This window comes from Telmatherina bonti, assembly GCF_933228915.1.
Source record: "Telmatherina bonti genome assembly, chromosome: 17".
NCBI lineage: Eukaryota > Metazoa > Chordata > Actinopteri > Atheriniformes > Telmatherinidae > Telmatherina > Telmatherina bonti.
The window spans coordinates 30220907-30236841 of NC_136615.1; the positions used below are offsets into that span (position 1 = coordinate 30220907).

Sequence of the window (15935 nt, forward strand, 5' to 3'; positions counted from 1 at the left end):
AAAAGTCTCACATATCACTAAAATGTTTTTATGCTCTCATGAGGTGGTTTTTCAGATTTTCAATATTAAAACATATCGCAGCATTTATGTATCCCCAGACGTGGGGGGAGGGGGAACCAGTTTATTTCTGGTAAAGAGTCCGTGATGAGGAACAAACAACAGTGAATTTCAGAGATATAGTAAAGAAAATGAGTGAGAAAAGCTTCAAAAAGTCGTAGCAATTTCTCTGTAGCAAGTTGAAAACACCATAATAACGCAATGTGGCTACTTTGCATCAACCGCAATTTTCATAAAATCTCCCGAGAATAACGAGATTTTACAAGACTTGAGGCTAATGCGTTGAACACTGTTCAATGGAAATATCGCAGTTGTCAAAACTTACAAATATCACTTTAATTTAGAAAAAAAATGAAATGGAAATGCAGCTAGGAAACGCTACAGATGGTTGAGTGTGAAACTCCCAGTAAACACTCAGACCAACAACATGCCATGTACAAAGGCACTTAAATCTCCTTTCTTCCTTATTCTGATGCTAACTTTAAACTTGACCAAGTTGTTTTGACAACGTCTGCACCGAGTTGATCAGGTGAAATAGATAATCATATTTCCTGTCAATATATAAAGATATTAAATGTTTTAGGCTAAATGACTTCGGGCTTCATGTTAAAGGTTTTGGATGTGATCATTTATAGAAATATCTTCCTGAAGTAATCTTTGAAGTCATTTTAATGTTAATGTTGTTCATAAACAAACTGTTTCTGAGAGATGATTCTTCCTAGTGAACCAGAAGACCTGATTCTTGTCTAAAAGAGTCAAATCATTAGAGGAGATGGGGTTTTATTTTAATGGGCACACTATGAAGTAAATATGATGAAAGAAAAAACGGAGGAAGGGCCTGTTACAGGACAGAGTGTCGGGGTTCAGACCAGCTACACAGAGAGCTAGAAGCCAAGTTTAAATTACAAGTGTATCAGGGGGAAAGAATGTGCAAATTAGCTAATTTAAAGAGTCTAAATGTTCAGATTTTGGTCTTTATTTACTTGATTTGTTTGGTGTGGTTCTGGCTTCAGTTGTTTGTTTAAATGTTTGAACAAAATATTAAACAATTTTATTTTCTAATGAAAAATGCACAGAAATGTCAGTTATGAATAAAAAGGCTTATTAGTAAATGAACCACACATAATGGTTAAATGAGACTAAAGGAAAAGCTCGGAATGATACCAGATGAAAAGCCATTTGGGAGCTGAAACCCGACTCTTCTGACAGAACGAGTCAAAAGAGCTGAATCCTGAAAAACAACTGAACTTTCCGTCACTACATCTAATAGTTGCCTGAAAGTCTGTGTCCAAAATGTAGAAACGTGGCTCTAATCACGTGAATAATGATTCATTTTAAATTAATCTTGCGTGTTTTTCGAAATGTTTTCATTTTATGTTCTGAGAAAAAAAAAAAAAGCTGTTTTGCCACAACTTTACATCAAGAGGATTAAAAGCAGGCGTGCTGACGTTTTCAGGTGAAGGAAAGCTGGCAGGGTGTGAACAGAAACCCCAGTCTGAGGAGCAGCAATGAGGGTTTTGTGTCTGAGAAGTTTACAATCCTCCCGCTGAACCCTGCAGCGTCCCTCCAACGAGCTCCCTCAGTGGTTCTGTTGTTACAAGGAGGATTAGTTTAACTACCAGGCTCAGTCCTGTCTGTCTCTCACTCGCTGGGCACTTTCCAGACTTCTAAACTCTCTCTGGTTCAGCAAGCAAATCGGTTTTTTCTGATCGCTTTAATCGCCATGTTAAACTTGCAACATGTGTGCAGACGGCCGCTAGGCGGCGCACCGAGTCGTTCACTGCACCGCACATCCCTGAAACCTGCCAGGGGTCTCACATATGCCAGTTTTCTGCTATAAGGAAGAGAAAATCAGGCATTTTGCATTTGTTGGTTTACCACAAAATGGAAATTCGGATTCTCCCCCCTCCCAGTCACAAACAGGGGAAAGTGCTTTTGGCGCATGCTGTGCACACTTCATTGTGCACACCAGGAGAGCAGAATCAATTATTTGCAAAGATTAAAAGAGAAACTGAATCGCAATTTGCAGCAAAGCTGCTGAGAGCTGGTTCTGCTTAGAATAAATATTTATTTGATGTAGGAGGCGACAGATCGAGATGATGGCAGCGTGATTAAAACCAACAATAAAACTGAAGTGTTACCAGTAAGTTGTCGTGTTTACTGGTTGTTTAGTGGTCTGTGAACAGATTGTATAGGAGGCGCAGATACTCCTGAGGAGGACTGTTGGTCTTGTAAGCTAAACGCCTGTCATTCAAAGGAAAAAAAACAAAAAACAACTCAAACCAATGAGACAACGGATGCGTGAAACTGCGGTGCAGGAAATGACCGCAACACCAGTCCGCAGCGGCTCCAATCTCATCCCTAAACATGGCGCAAGAGTCTTTATGACTTTGTCAGATTCGGGTTTTTTCTTTGCTTTTTCTTTTCTTTAATGCAACCTGGTGGTCTTTATGGAGAAGGTTTCGACCGGTTTGTGAAGGAGCCCAAGAAGGCGCAACAGCGTCCGAGAATAAACGCCACCAACTGCAGACACGCGCGTTTCTTCCAGCGTGCCCGTTTGGCACGGGAGGAGGGAGGAAGGAAAGAGAGAGAGAGAGAGAGAGGGAGAGAGGGGGGGGGGGGAGAGGGACTGAAGGAAGGAGGGGAAGGGGGGTTGGTCTGGGAGAGCATGGCAGCAGAGCTACAACGCTGCCGACTTCCCTCACAAACAAAACACCGCTTGTCGCGCGCTCCTCAGCAGAGTCCGGAGATCGCGAGCGTCCAGCCGTGGCGTGGGGAGCCTCGTTCCACCGACCTGCAGGACAGGAGCGACTTCAGCCGGAATAGAAGCAGCTGCTTCCAGTGTTCTTGGCGATCCGCGTTGGACAGGAAAGATCCAAACCCGGAGAAACTGCACGTCAACTGCGTTCCTGCTCCTTTTTTTTTTTTCTTCTTGTATTAAAACTCTTATTTTAAAGGCATCTGTTTCGGTTCTCCTGTTTGGAGAACTGAATGTGAGTTGGAGCAGTGTTGGAGGAGTGCTGGCCGCGCTGCGCCGGACTTGAACCGGAGGAAGCGCAAACACTGCGGGAGCTGCTTTAGTGTCATTAGACCTGCTCTGTCTGGCAGGGAAGAGTTGCCTGGAGAGGAAATGATCTGTTAAAACACAGACTGGACTCGCTGTCTTGAGCTTTAAGCTTCAGTGAAAACGCAGAAGAAGGAGCTGATTCTCCACAACATTTCTCCACCAGAAGGTTCCGACCCTGAGCAGACATGCAGCAGGTGGAAATGATCCTCTTCCTCATCCTTATCATTGGGATGTGTGTCTACGGCCAGGACCCGGCCTCCAAAGTGGTGTCGGACCGCTACGCCGTCTTCTGGAACCGGACCAACCCCAAGTAAGTGTCGCTGCTCCGCGGGGACGCGCTCGAGCTGCAGGCTGCTTGCTCACACATTTCATACACTGTCAACTTAAAAAAAAACAAGAGAAACAGACACGACTGGTTGCTTTTATTACAATGCTGATGGTGGTGAAACACGCGTGGATCGTTTCCAACACGCTGGTGGCAAACCAGCTGTTTTGTCACTTCTTTCTCGCCATATTCCCAGTTTGTTGTCTTCGCGCAGATGATTCTCCGCACCTGAATCAACTTTATGATGAGCCGTGAACGCTGAGCTGGAGATCGGCCGTGACAGTGGAACAACACGCGCTCACGCAGCATCCACGCTCGCGCTCCATTTTCCATGAATTCACTTCGACATTTAAACGCACAAGACTTCCACGCTCTCGCGGGGATGTTCGGGTGGATCTGCAGCCCAGAAATAATGCAAAGTGATGAAACATGGCAGAGGAGGAGTTTGTTAAACAGTCTGCGGAGAAAATTCTCATTTCAGTCTATTTGGCTTCTTATAAACCAGACTGTAAGATGGAAAGTTATTTTCAGCAATAATTCTGAAGGATTCTCTGAAGGCTTTTAGTTTTTATTACAACTCATTTTCAGTCCAGTTTCTGTAACTTGTTTGAAGCCACTGAAAGAATCATTCAAGCACATAAAATGTACAAAACTTCAGAGATGAACCAGTTTTATCAAGACACATAAAAAAAGTTTAGTTTTTTTTTTTGTTTTATAAATGCCTGTTGAAAAATGAATTTTAGTTTTAGATAAAATTCTAAAAAAAAAATCACATTGATAACACTTTTAAGGATATTAAATAGTTTAAAACCACAATATGGTTATGCTTTTTTTTTTTTTTTTTTTAAAGACCTGACAAACGATCACATCTGCTGTCATAAAGTCTCGGCAGAAAGGATCTACGTTCTTAAGGAAGGAAATCAGCCTGAAAACGCTGAAGTTTGCCAAACAACACAAAAACTGGACTGAAAACCAGCAGCAACGGGTTTTATGGAGGGAAGAATCCTCCCCAGAACCTGGATCTCCACCTTACCGAAGCAGGAAACAGGTCAAACATGCAAGTTTAGAGCTTTGGAAAGTTCTTTAAGTCTGGAGAACCGTTCCTGACGACCGTTTAAAGAAACAGGAGAAACCTGGACAGGTAGAGAGACATGAGGGCCAGCTTGTAGACGGTGCTGCGTCTGCGTGTCAAATCTGGGTTTGTGTGGCTGCTTATTGATCCACGAGCGCGCCGATACTCTGCAGGGTCTGCTGATTAAAATCCTCCATTAAAACCGTCCCAGTTAGACCCTGCAGGTGCTTCCTGCTCCTAACCTGCAGGTTCCCTCGGCAACGGGACATTTTTCCTCATGTGTGTGTTTGCAGTTAAGTCAGGGCTTCATGTTTGGCTCTTACCCTGAGAAACAGCGATGCAATGTGTGTGTGTGACTTTGTTTTGTTTGGGGCAGGACTGGTCCTTGGGCTTCTGCAGATACTGGAACTGGTTTGTTCTCAGTCTAAACACTCATCATGGCTGCTGTGTGTGACTGCACTGGTGACCCTGAGGCAAAGCATTTGGCAAGGAGCGGTTGAAGTTGCAGGATGTTAATGATACAAATGCAAATATGGTGTCTTTGTGTGTGTGTGTGTGTGTGTGTGTGTGTGTGTGAGACATCAAAGGCAGCTGATGGAGTTTCTGAGTCTGATAGCAGCTTTCCAGGCTTCTCCCAGGCTGCAGGTTTTTCAATTTTTTTCTTCCTGTTTTTGGCTTTCAAGCAAGTTCCCGGCTTCCGAGTCTGGTTTCTTGGTTGCCACGCTCCCCAAGTCTCAAGTATCCCCCCCCACCGACCCCAGCCCACGCGGGGGTACAACAATGAGGGGGTACACAGGGGCGTTTCAGCGGCCGCCAATGCTCAGCGTGGTGCTTGGTCTTGTGAGAGATTCACACATGCTGAGGTCACACACTCGATAGTAACCAGGCAAGTCGTGGGTTAAGCAGCACAGAGGGGACCGTTGTCAGGGTCAAAACCGGGGCAGAACCGCGGGCCATGGGGCCCGGTGGCGGCCCCTGCACGGCACCCCGCCTGGGTTTTGTCTCCTCAGAATGGAGCCTGAATAAATGAGTAACTCTAAATGACTGTCTCTTTTTCTCATTCATGACTTTAATCTAAACCTGACCTCAGCTGTATGATGTAAACGAGGGACTTGCGTTGACCCCCCCCCCCCCCCCCCCTCCCAGCCCCCAGACCCAAAACATAACCTAACAGTATTCCATACGAGCCCACGCCCCCCAATCCCCGCTGTTTAATGTGTCCATACTCAAGGTTGGAGCTCTGAGAACCTGCTGCTCCAACTTCCAGATGAGGCCCCCCCTCGACACCTCCCAACCCTTCCTCCTCCGCTGCACGTTACACCAAAGTGAGGAAAAATAGCATTCGGAGCAGCAGTCCACACTCAGCCATTCATGAAATCCCCTACAGGAGCTCTGGAATTGAAATGGGAAGTGAGTCGTGAAAAATGGAAATGCATTGACATTTTCATGTTTTTCTTTTGTTTCCAAGGCGCTGAAAGGAGCCTCCAACCCCCCCCTGCCCCTGTAATTTAGATAAACATGGTTTCTTGTTTGCAATGCTTTGATCTAAAGGGAGCGTCTTCCTGCTCCGATGCTGATTCGGCTCAGATGAGCGGATGACGCTGGGTTTTCCAGCCCGGAGGTCTGTCCGGGCTCGGCTGGAGTTTGAGAATCTTCCACAGTGACAGCGAGTGGCTGCGCTCGTATGAGCAACTTCATGAAATGAAAAGGAATGGGGGGGGGGGTCTTGTTAGGAAGAAACTGCTTTCAGACATTTTATATAATGACTTCTCTAGTTTGTTCTTTTTAATGCTAAATCCACCGAAAAGAATCGAGAATGACTTTAGATAATTATGCAGTTTTGTTTTGCTGTTTGTCAGTCAGCTGTAATTTTCTTGACTTCAGTAGAATCTGCAGCTTTTTTCTGTCTGGGGCTGTGCCTTGTCCAAACAGTTGCTCCAATGTCTTGGGAAGTCCGGGAATGCTCCAAATTTGGACGGGAAGCAGAAAAATGGTTGTAATTCCACCTAAAATGCCAAATATGTTGGAAAAACCAGTTTGATAAGTCATATAAACATGTTTTTACTTTCAGATTTTGGATGATATGTTTTAATATTGCTATTTAGAATATATAAACTGCAGTAAATAAGTGTTCATACCAATTATCAGGAGATTTTTTTGTTGCCAAATCAAAAGGGGTGATGTTTGAAGATATTTTCTTAAAGTGAATTGTCACATTTTTTTAAAAGCAATTTCTGATTCACAATTAAGGCTAAAATATTTCAAGATCAGATTATGTTTTACATATTTATAGTCATTTTACATAAAAAAAAGACTTGACGACTAAAATGAATAACGTAAGTTAAGATCCCAAACAAAAGGAAATCAACACTCAAGTAGGGTTTCAGAAATTGATTTAATCAATGTTGAATTGATTTTTTTTATTTTTTATTTTTAGATTTAATTAATCCAGTTTCGATTGACAAAACAATTTTTTTAAATGTTTCCTTTTCTGATGACAAGTGACCCGACTTGTGCTTCACTGATGCTCGGCAAGAACTGAAAGGTTTTCTGCTTCTTTTCAAGCTCATTTATTATTTAAATGCATTCACCAGCTTATTATCGTTCACGTTAGCAGCTAATGCTAAAACCGCGAGGTCCGCCATGTTTAACAAACTGGTGATGTCATAAAAGTAAGAGGAAGTGATGTCATCTTGCCATACGTACACTGAAATAAATCCAGTAATATACTGGTAAATGTAGACAACGATAGTTTAAATACTATTATTTCAGAAGTGTAGGTAAATGCGTTGTATCAGATTATCACAGTAATCTGATTACTCCCAGACTTCTGGTTTTAATGCTCATGGAAACATACTCTGTGTTTTATTAAAAATAGTTATCCAAAAATGTCTTTTAATAAAATTGGTGTTACATAAATATCTGGAAATCAATCGGATCAGGCTGTTAGTGTTGCTAGGCAGCAACAGGTGAACAATAAGCTTTCAGATATAGTGATGAAAGTTACCTGGTAACTCGGCTGCAGGTCCGTCTCATTCAGATCAGGACAAATAATTTGACAAGTTGGAGGAAAAAAAATGGATAAAAATGCTTTTTGATGTTAGGTGGGTTTCCATCCCCTGCTCTGGTTTGCATTTAGAAGCTGGTAAAACCGGATGGAAACGGCATTAAAAGAAAAGTTTTCACCGTTTTTGAAGAAATTATGCGTATTGGAAGAACGGAAAACCTGGATGTCTTTGTGACCTGTTAAAGATTAAAACGATGTGAATCACCAGTTGTTTCTCGCCTGAGTGGACAAACGATAATCAGGCCATCATCTTCCTGGATAGAGAATTCAAGACATTTCCAGAGGTGATTTCTTTAGGCAAGCTATGTCCATTTCCTCTTGTAGATGTCCACCTCAGTTATTTCTTTTCTTAATGTTTCTAGTTCGCACAACTATGTCTTCTACTGAATTATAACCACATACGGTGTGCAAACTGTCACCGTCTGGTGACACAACACAATCCAGTTTATTCACTTTTATCGGGTTAGCATAAAATGTGTCTGACTCGAGTTCAGAGTATCGCTTTAGATTAGCTTCTATTGCAAACTGAAACTCAAAACGTTCGTCTAATTAATGTAGAATTTTAAAAGTTTATCAATTATTGGCTGTATTCAAATCTGTCATTCCCAGATTAGCCGTTCAAACTTTAATTCTTCTTTTCTTTTATTAGCTCAGTATTGATCTGTAAGATACAAGCAAATGTGATATAATTTAAGAAAGTAAAGACGAACCCTTTGGAAAGTTGCCTCATCAATTATCAAATAATCCTGATAATGAATCTGTATTGTGTTTTTCTGCTGGATAAACAGCCATAATACATAATCCTTCAGAGAAACAAAGAACAAAACGTATCAAGAAATCTTAGCTGAGTAAAGCAGAGTGTAGGATTTAATGGTGGAAAGACTCACGTAAGGAAAAATGAGCCACATATGTTCCTTGTCAGCTCGGCCGGCTGTGTTGGGAACCAAATGATGGAATAAAATGTAAGAGTTGGGTATTTACTGCTGCCCTGACAAGCAGCTATTAGCGAATTCCCCGCTCACCAGCTATTTAGCTGCTTCATTAAAGCCCACCCGGGTCCATATGGTCTGCTCGCAGGCGTCGCCTTCGCCCAAGGTGTTTATTTGTTGCTGATAGGTGGGATCAGCGGAGAATCAGGGCCGAGTTCCGTCCTTAATCTTGCAAGCTGTTTGTGTCTCTGAAGCCATGGAAACTGATACCCTCCCGTCATCAAAGAACCTTATTGGGTGGGACTAACAACCTGACAGCTGGGGAGAGAGGGATTCCAGCATTCAGGGAGAGGACTGTCACCCCAGGGGGTTTTCTTTAATCCCTGATAATGCCCCCCCAAAGCTTTCCATGGCAGATGCAACATATTTCTCTGTAGGACAATTAAAGAATCTTTTCAGTGGTTTTTTTTTTTTTTGTCATGTTTGGCCGCTTCTCTGGTGATCCAGACCTTCTTTGCCCTTCTCTCCTCCCTTTCTGGTCACTCTTGTTTTAGCTGCAGGTACGGAAACCTGGAGGTTTCTGCTCATAGCGGAATGACCTCCACTATTTGCTTTTCTTGCACTGCTCTCTTTTTAATCTCCACTTAAACACACAATACTTCATTTTTCACTTGGTAGTGAGCTGATGTTGTGATAGATTCCCAGTGGCATTGTGAGTTGCCCCATTTGCATTGTTCCCAGTGTTTACCCTCGCTTTCCCCTCTCAGCCTTTTCCAGGCTCCCTGCTGCTCGGTTCCGCTTGGATTAAAAAAAACGGACACAAAAAAGGCAACCACGTCCAAATATTGACTGGGTCTCAGGACCGCTACCCTCTCCCAACGCCAGCGCAGACCGCCTGAAAGGCCACTATTGTTCGGCTCGTACTCAGCAGCCCATAGCCGCCTTTCAGCCATGCAGAGACAGACTGGGAGAAGGAGGAGACGGGAGCGCTGGTTGAGGAGAGTCTGCATATGTTATCTGAGGTGGGGCAGGGGGATTGGGACAAGAGGGACAGCACAGACGGGGTGAGAGGAGCTTCTACACAGGAAGCCAGAGGCTACGGCAAGCGGGGGACAGTGTCCAGGCCATGGAGTCCTGGGGTGGGGTCAGAACCAGCGATTCCAGCCTGAGGAAGTCTCAATCTCAAGAGGCATCAAAGAGAGTTGAGTGAATGTGATTTCCTGCACCAGGGGCTTCAGAAACTATCAATAAACAGAGCGTGAGAAGCTCCTTATCTGAGATTTACCTTCCATTTTATTAGAAAGAGCAGGAGCATTAAGCCCTCACGCAGCACTTCAGGCTCCCAGCAAATGAAATGAAAAGTCAGATCACAGATAGGGAATCTGCTATATTCCTTCCGCCAGCCCCCCTTCTCCCACCTGAGTGGACTTTAATCAGTTTTACCTTCCAAATGTACTTGGTGAGACTGCACTTTCTTGTTCGTTAAACGGTAAATTTCCTCCCCGGCTTTTAGGAGAAGAGGCATCGGCAGGCGTAATGTGGTGACCCCGTCATTCCTCACGCTGTCTTCGACCCTGCCTGCAGAGAGAAGCCGCCCCGGCCCTCCCTTCACACTCTGAATAATAAGGCCGGGGCCTCAGGCTGCCAGGGTGTGATTGACAGAACCTAGTGACGAGACGCTACTAATAAGCGTGGCCGGTTCATTGGTTTACAGCAGTGTTTGGCTCATGTTGTGGCACAGCAGGCGTTTTCCAGCCTGCATTTTATTTCCTTTTGCCAGTTTAACTTAAAAAAAAAAAAAAAAAAAAAAAAAGTCATTTTTTTCTTTATTTTGCAAGTTTTGAAGACTAAAATATTAAGTCCAGCAAATTAAAATACATTTAAATGAAACCTTTTAAAACTTTATTCTCTAAATACCAATTTATAAAAGCAGATTTGTTACTGGAGAGAAGAAAATATAAAAAAAATATAAAAGAAGTTTGTTTCAAGAACACTAAAAATACTAAAAATATCAACATGTTAAGAAGAAATATGATTCAAAAGTGGAAAATTAGATCATCCAGTGTGATCTTTTGACCTAGTTTCTGAAAGTGTGAGTAAAGAAGTCACTTAGTCTGCTCATGCAGCTTAACTTCCACTGACACACAACATATGTGCGCCTACAATGAGACTTTTCCAGAACCGAGTTAGGATATAGGATGAGAAACGTTGGCGACTGGATTCATTTCAGAGATGAAGGCCAAACAATTACACGTCAAACGTAACATGACAAACATCGATTTGCTGTCTGGAGACGCTGACAGCCGGGATGGAACTGCTAATCTGGGGATGACAGACATGTTTTCTGAGACCACGACGTGCACACCTCTGTTATTTAACTTGTCTGCAGGGGAGAGAGAGCAAATCTAAACAAATGAGAAGGAAGCTTAAATGGTTAATATGTGATGTAAAAATGATATTTGTTTCAGAAATGAAAGAACTGGTTTGTGTTGGAGGAATTAAAGATTGCAGCAGGTGTTCAGTTGGTTCCTTCTGATAATGAAAACAAAAATATCTAGGTCAAATATTTTAAAATTTTTTATATTTTAAAAGAAGAGATTTCTTTTATTATTTTTAAATGAAACATGTCTCTCCTGTTATATGAAGACCTGCTTTGTTTGACTTCAGGTGCTGGAATGGACGGAAATACATGAAACATGGAAATGATGCATGACCTAAAGAATTTCAGACACGACCAGATTGATTTTTGGAGGTGGGGGGCAAGGGCCCCCCATTCCCCCCTCTTCTGACAGCCTGTGGGAAAAGTCAGAATTAGGTAAATAACTGTAAAATAACAAATCGAGGATTCTTTATAGTCATTTTCATTGTGCTTTTACATACACACAGAACAAAATGCATTGCAGTGAAATAATCAATAATAAAGTAAATATGATAACTACATTTTCACCGAGACAAGCGTCTAAAATCGTCAGTTGTGCCGCCATATTAGAATCCAGCCACGCATAAACGAATATCCATTCAGTTTTAAAGCTCAACACCTAAAAAAAAAATAATTTCACCTCAGAAATAACTTCATTTCTTTACAAACCTTCTTGTTTTGGATTTTCTTAAAAGCTGTTGAGCCCTTAGACGGCGTGGATTTCTTCATCATGAACGGGGAACATGTATGTCACAGGAGCATCGTCTATAAGCAAAGTACACACAGGCTACTAGCTGTACACGGCAAGCACATCCTCAGAAAAATGTATAGGTTTGGTGCACTCACAGATGTACCTGAGAAATATTTGTTTAAAAAAAAAAAAAAAGTCACAGGGTGTGTAAAACAAACACACAAAAACTCCAGTTACCTAAAAGGATACAAATTCAGTTATTGCACTTCAAATCTGAAAGACTATCCATCCATTTTCTTACGGTTTAGTCCAGTTCAGGCTGGCGGGAAGCTGGAATCTGTCCCAGCAATCACTGGGCGAGATGCAGGAACGGCCTGGACAGGTTCAGAAAGAATATGGTGAATAAAAATCATGAAAAGAAGAGTTAACTTTTCTGTTTAATTGTTTAAACCATGCCAAAAAAGAAAAAAAAGAACCTACAGAAGTCACCACAAAGTCTGCAGAACTGATGGCTTCTTCACAACGTGACTGTGGCGACGTTCAGACATGACGATGTGGGAAACTGGTCATTTCTCTGCTGAGGTTCCCAGTCTGTCAAGGAGGAAGTCCTCTGGACTCAATATTTCCAGTTACACGAGAATAAACTGTAAATAGAACGATGTACAGTAACAAACTCTTCATCAAATCATGATTTTTCTCACAATTTTCATACCGCCATAATGATGCATATCGTTTAAAGAAAGCAAAGCGCAATGTACGTCTGAAGACGAAGTCACGTAGCCACAAAAAACTCTAAAAGTTGAATTTCTTTCACAGTTTTCTCAAAATTGATAGTTTTACTACTAAAAAAGGTAATTTAAAAGGAGCAAACCTGCAGCTTTGAGTCAAACAAAGTGGGAAAATATTTATTTGTTCAAATAAACAGCTTTAAGATATTTTTTGTTTTTTTGACTCCAATTTAGAGAAAAATGTAGTCTGGTTGCAGCTGTTTGTTACTGGAACCAGTTGTGGGGTTTGTTTGACCAGTGTTTCATCCATTTGTTAAATTTCTTGATAAGGCAGTGTGAGAAGACTTATCATAGGTCAGTCAGAGCCATCCCGGTCCGTCCTTTCATACGCCGGCTGCTGCTTGTGTCATGTTTAAACCGAGTCGTGGCTCTTGTGTGTAAAACCACCTGAACACCAACATGTTCAGCTTCCATCACATAAATGGAAAACACAGCATCAGAAAATGGGCTTGAGAGGAAGAATCAGCACAGAATGCAGAGAAACATAAAGGCAGGACGTAGAATAAAGAACCAAACAGGAGTTTTATCTGAAAAAAATACAACTATTTACTTTTATCAGAAGGAATTTGTCGACATTTTCTGTGTGTGAAGGTTCCTGAGAAGCGTAAACCAGCAGGAGTTTCACTCCCAACACTCCCAGTAGGTGTGTGATGACATTTACTTTAGTTTTTACTGTAAACTGTAAACAAAATTTGGACTAAATGGAAGCATGTGCTTGAAATGACATGCTTCCATGTCATTTAAAGGGGGTGGGGGGGTCCTAAGGCCTAATCTCACACATTCACCCTCCGCTGCACAGAGGTTCACTTTTCTGCCGTTTTAATCTTAGTGGGGCTTTTTTTTTTTGTATACTCTGTTAAATGCGAGTGGTGAAATGGCATCCCCTGTGTCTTTGTCGGCACCGGTGAGGGTATTAGCAAAGAGGCTCTAAGGGGCTTAAGAGGTCAGCCTTCCTTTTGTGCAGAGACACAAAACACTTCCTGTGGGACCCTTCACCCCTCTCTGTTCTTCACCCAAAAAGCCAGGCCCTGCCTGACCATTCACATTAATCAGCCTTAGCCCCTAATGACTGCAGTAAAGCTTTGGAAAAGTGCTTCCAAAAAGGTCCTAAAGAGCCACTAAGCTGCTAACAGTCCTGGCACAGCTGATGCTGTTTGCAGGGCATCACTAAGCATCAAAGATAGCAGGGCGGGGGCTCTCCCACCCCCACATCCTTTTATAATCCCCTCTGCACACTGAAAGACAATTGGAAATCATGAGTTGAGACTGTCCCGCACCAACTTGTTGCATTACTTTTTTCCCTGAAGATTCATCCTGCATTGCATTCCTGAAGTGGATTGGTGGGAATGTTTCGGTTTGGATTGTTTGGAGGTAAATGTGATCAATGAGCCACGTTTTGGAACAGAAGGGAGAAATTTGCTCTGACATTTTCAGCTCCGGTTCCAGTCGCCGTGGTCCGGACAGGGAAGGCTTTCCTGTCTCTCCTGGTTACAAACAAATGGACCTAATGAGGAATCTGGCACGTCAGCAGGTTCACATCGCGCAACGTTCCAGTCTGAACACAAATTAGCTTTGAGAGAGTTTCTTTATAAACGTGATCATTTTGACAGCGGGGTCCAAACTTCTGGGTAAATGTTTCTGGAAGCAGATCTGGGTCAGCGCGGTTTTTGGAAGGAAGGCCGGAAACGCAAAGCCAGTGCGCCTCCTCGCCGGGACGATAGTTCCTGATCCTAAACGGCTGCTGACTTTTAGCTTTCTGTGTGTTTTGCAGTTGATGTGCGAGCGCGTGACTTTTCCAGACAGATAAATCAGAAAGTGACGAAGATCTCTGAGCAGCACCTGTGATGGTGTTTCTTTTTGTTTTTATTTTTTTGTTTCCAACCACGGAAACAAACCAAAACACCTTTTGATGAAGTAAAACATGCATCTGCGGGAGAGGCTGCAGCTGTTTGATTGTGTTTGTTTCTCGGTGTCAGATGTCTCAGGCGAGTGCGTTTTGGGTATGAGAGTTTATCTGATGGCGGGTTTTCATACCACGACTGAGTGGTTAGAACTTGTTTTATTTCACCGTTTTTAGACTCTTGTGGTGGAAAGTGTTCCGAGAATAAACGTTATTTATCCAGACGTGACAAGTGGTTGTTTCCTGAACTTGGTGTGACTTTGTTGGACCTTCCTTTGTGGCCTTCTGGCCTGTTGGAGCTCAAAGCGTTTCTTCCCGTTGGATTTCTGCACACTTAGTGCTCTGGGACCCATAAAATATTAAAAAAGCTGTTTGTGATCTCACGATAGAGGCTTGACAAACCTTCACACGCAACCAGGAGAAATCCAGGTCAGGACTGCCATGGCTTTAATAGAGAGGTCGATGTGATGCGTCTGTTTCTTCTTCCCAAACCCTCCCTTGGCCTCCGTTTCTCCAGGTGACGAATGAGTCTGATTAAGTACTTTTTGGTATTTAATCACCGTGCGGTTTGAGTTGCGAGGTCATTAGTTGAAACCTCAGACTGCCAAGATCTGAAGACTTTCCACAAGACGTGGATGACTTTTCCTGCGCCTTCGTGCTTTTCTTCTGCGGCGGAGCGAGAAGCATCGTGGCAGCCATTTTCCTAAATCTGACTCCATCTTGTTTCAGGGAGTGAAAGTAGGTTACGAATCCTGGGATGCCACACGAGCGGCTTCTGATCTTTTCTGATCCAACGCTCTACTGCGGCGAGAAAACCCTTCTGGCCTGTTAAGTCTTTTGTGTTTTGCTTATGTGTCCTGAAGTCAGATTCTTCCAGAACTTGTGCAGAAAATCTTCTCAACGAAGTCTGAAATGAAATGTCTTGATCAAATTTTCTCACCTTTTAGTTTTTACTCCTATTTTATCGCTTGGGATTAGTTTCATTTTGCAGGATTTTGCCAAATTTCAAACATTTTTGGATGAAATTCAGTTTTACACGTTTAGTCTTACAAAGAAACACTTAGAAATCAGAATGTGTTGCATGACGTATATTTACTGCCTTCAGCACCTCTTAAACACAGAAGCTTAAGGAAACCAGACATTCGAGTGCACATGCCTGACACGGCTGATATGCTCTGAATTCGTGAGCAGTCACGGAGAAGAACTGCAAAGAAAAGAAACGAGAGCGTGAAATGAAGGCTCAGCGACGCCGCCCGATTTCCTGCCACCGCCAAACACCTTCTGACCTTCAAAGTAGTACAAGACGTTTCCTCATAGGCACAGAAATTAAATAAAGATTAACTCTAACATGAGTAAAGGTGTCTCTGAATGTTGGGACCAAACAACCAACAGCTGCCATTGCAGCACGTTGAGCACGAAGCTTCGTTATCTTGGATCAATCAGTCATTATGATAAAAAGAAGCAGTTTGACGGAGTGGAATCCTGCTTTCTCAGCCTGGTCTGGTTGACCCACTGACACATTGGATGTTCATAAAGCTGCCTTCCTGCACGGATTTGTTGGCGTGCGCCAAAGCTGATGCCCTCTATGAAGCTGGTACGTTGGCGCTCATATCACCGGTT

General features: G+C 42.8%; 1 protein-coding gene across 2 annotated transcripts in view; it reads left to right on the forward strand.

Annotated features, from left to right (window-relative positions):
• Nucleotides 1–2754: 2754 nt before the first annotated feature.
• Nucleotides 2755–15935, forward strand: part of LOC306768205 (ephrin-A5b-like) — a 94218-nt gene continuing 81037 nt past the window's right edge. For both annotated transcript variants that reach the window (XM_079256450.1, XM_079256451.1), the window contains exon 1: nucleotides 2755–3434. In XM_079256450.1, the coding sequence (XP_079112576.1) occupies nucleotides 3310–3434 (125 nt within the window). In that variant the 5' untranslated portion in view covers nucleotides 2755–3309. The remainder of the gene's footprint in view (nucleotides 3435–15935) is intronic.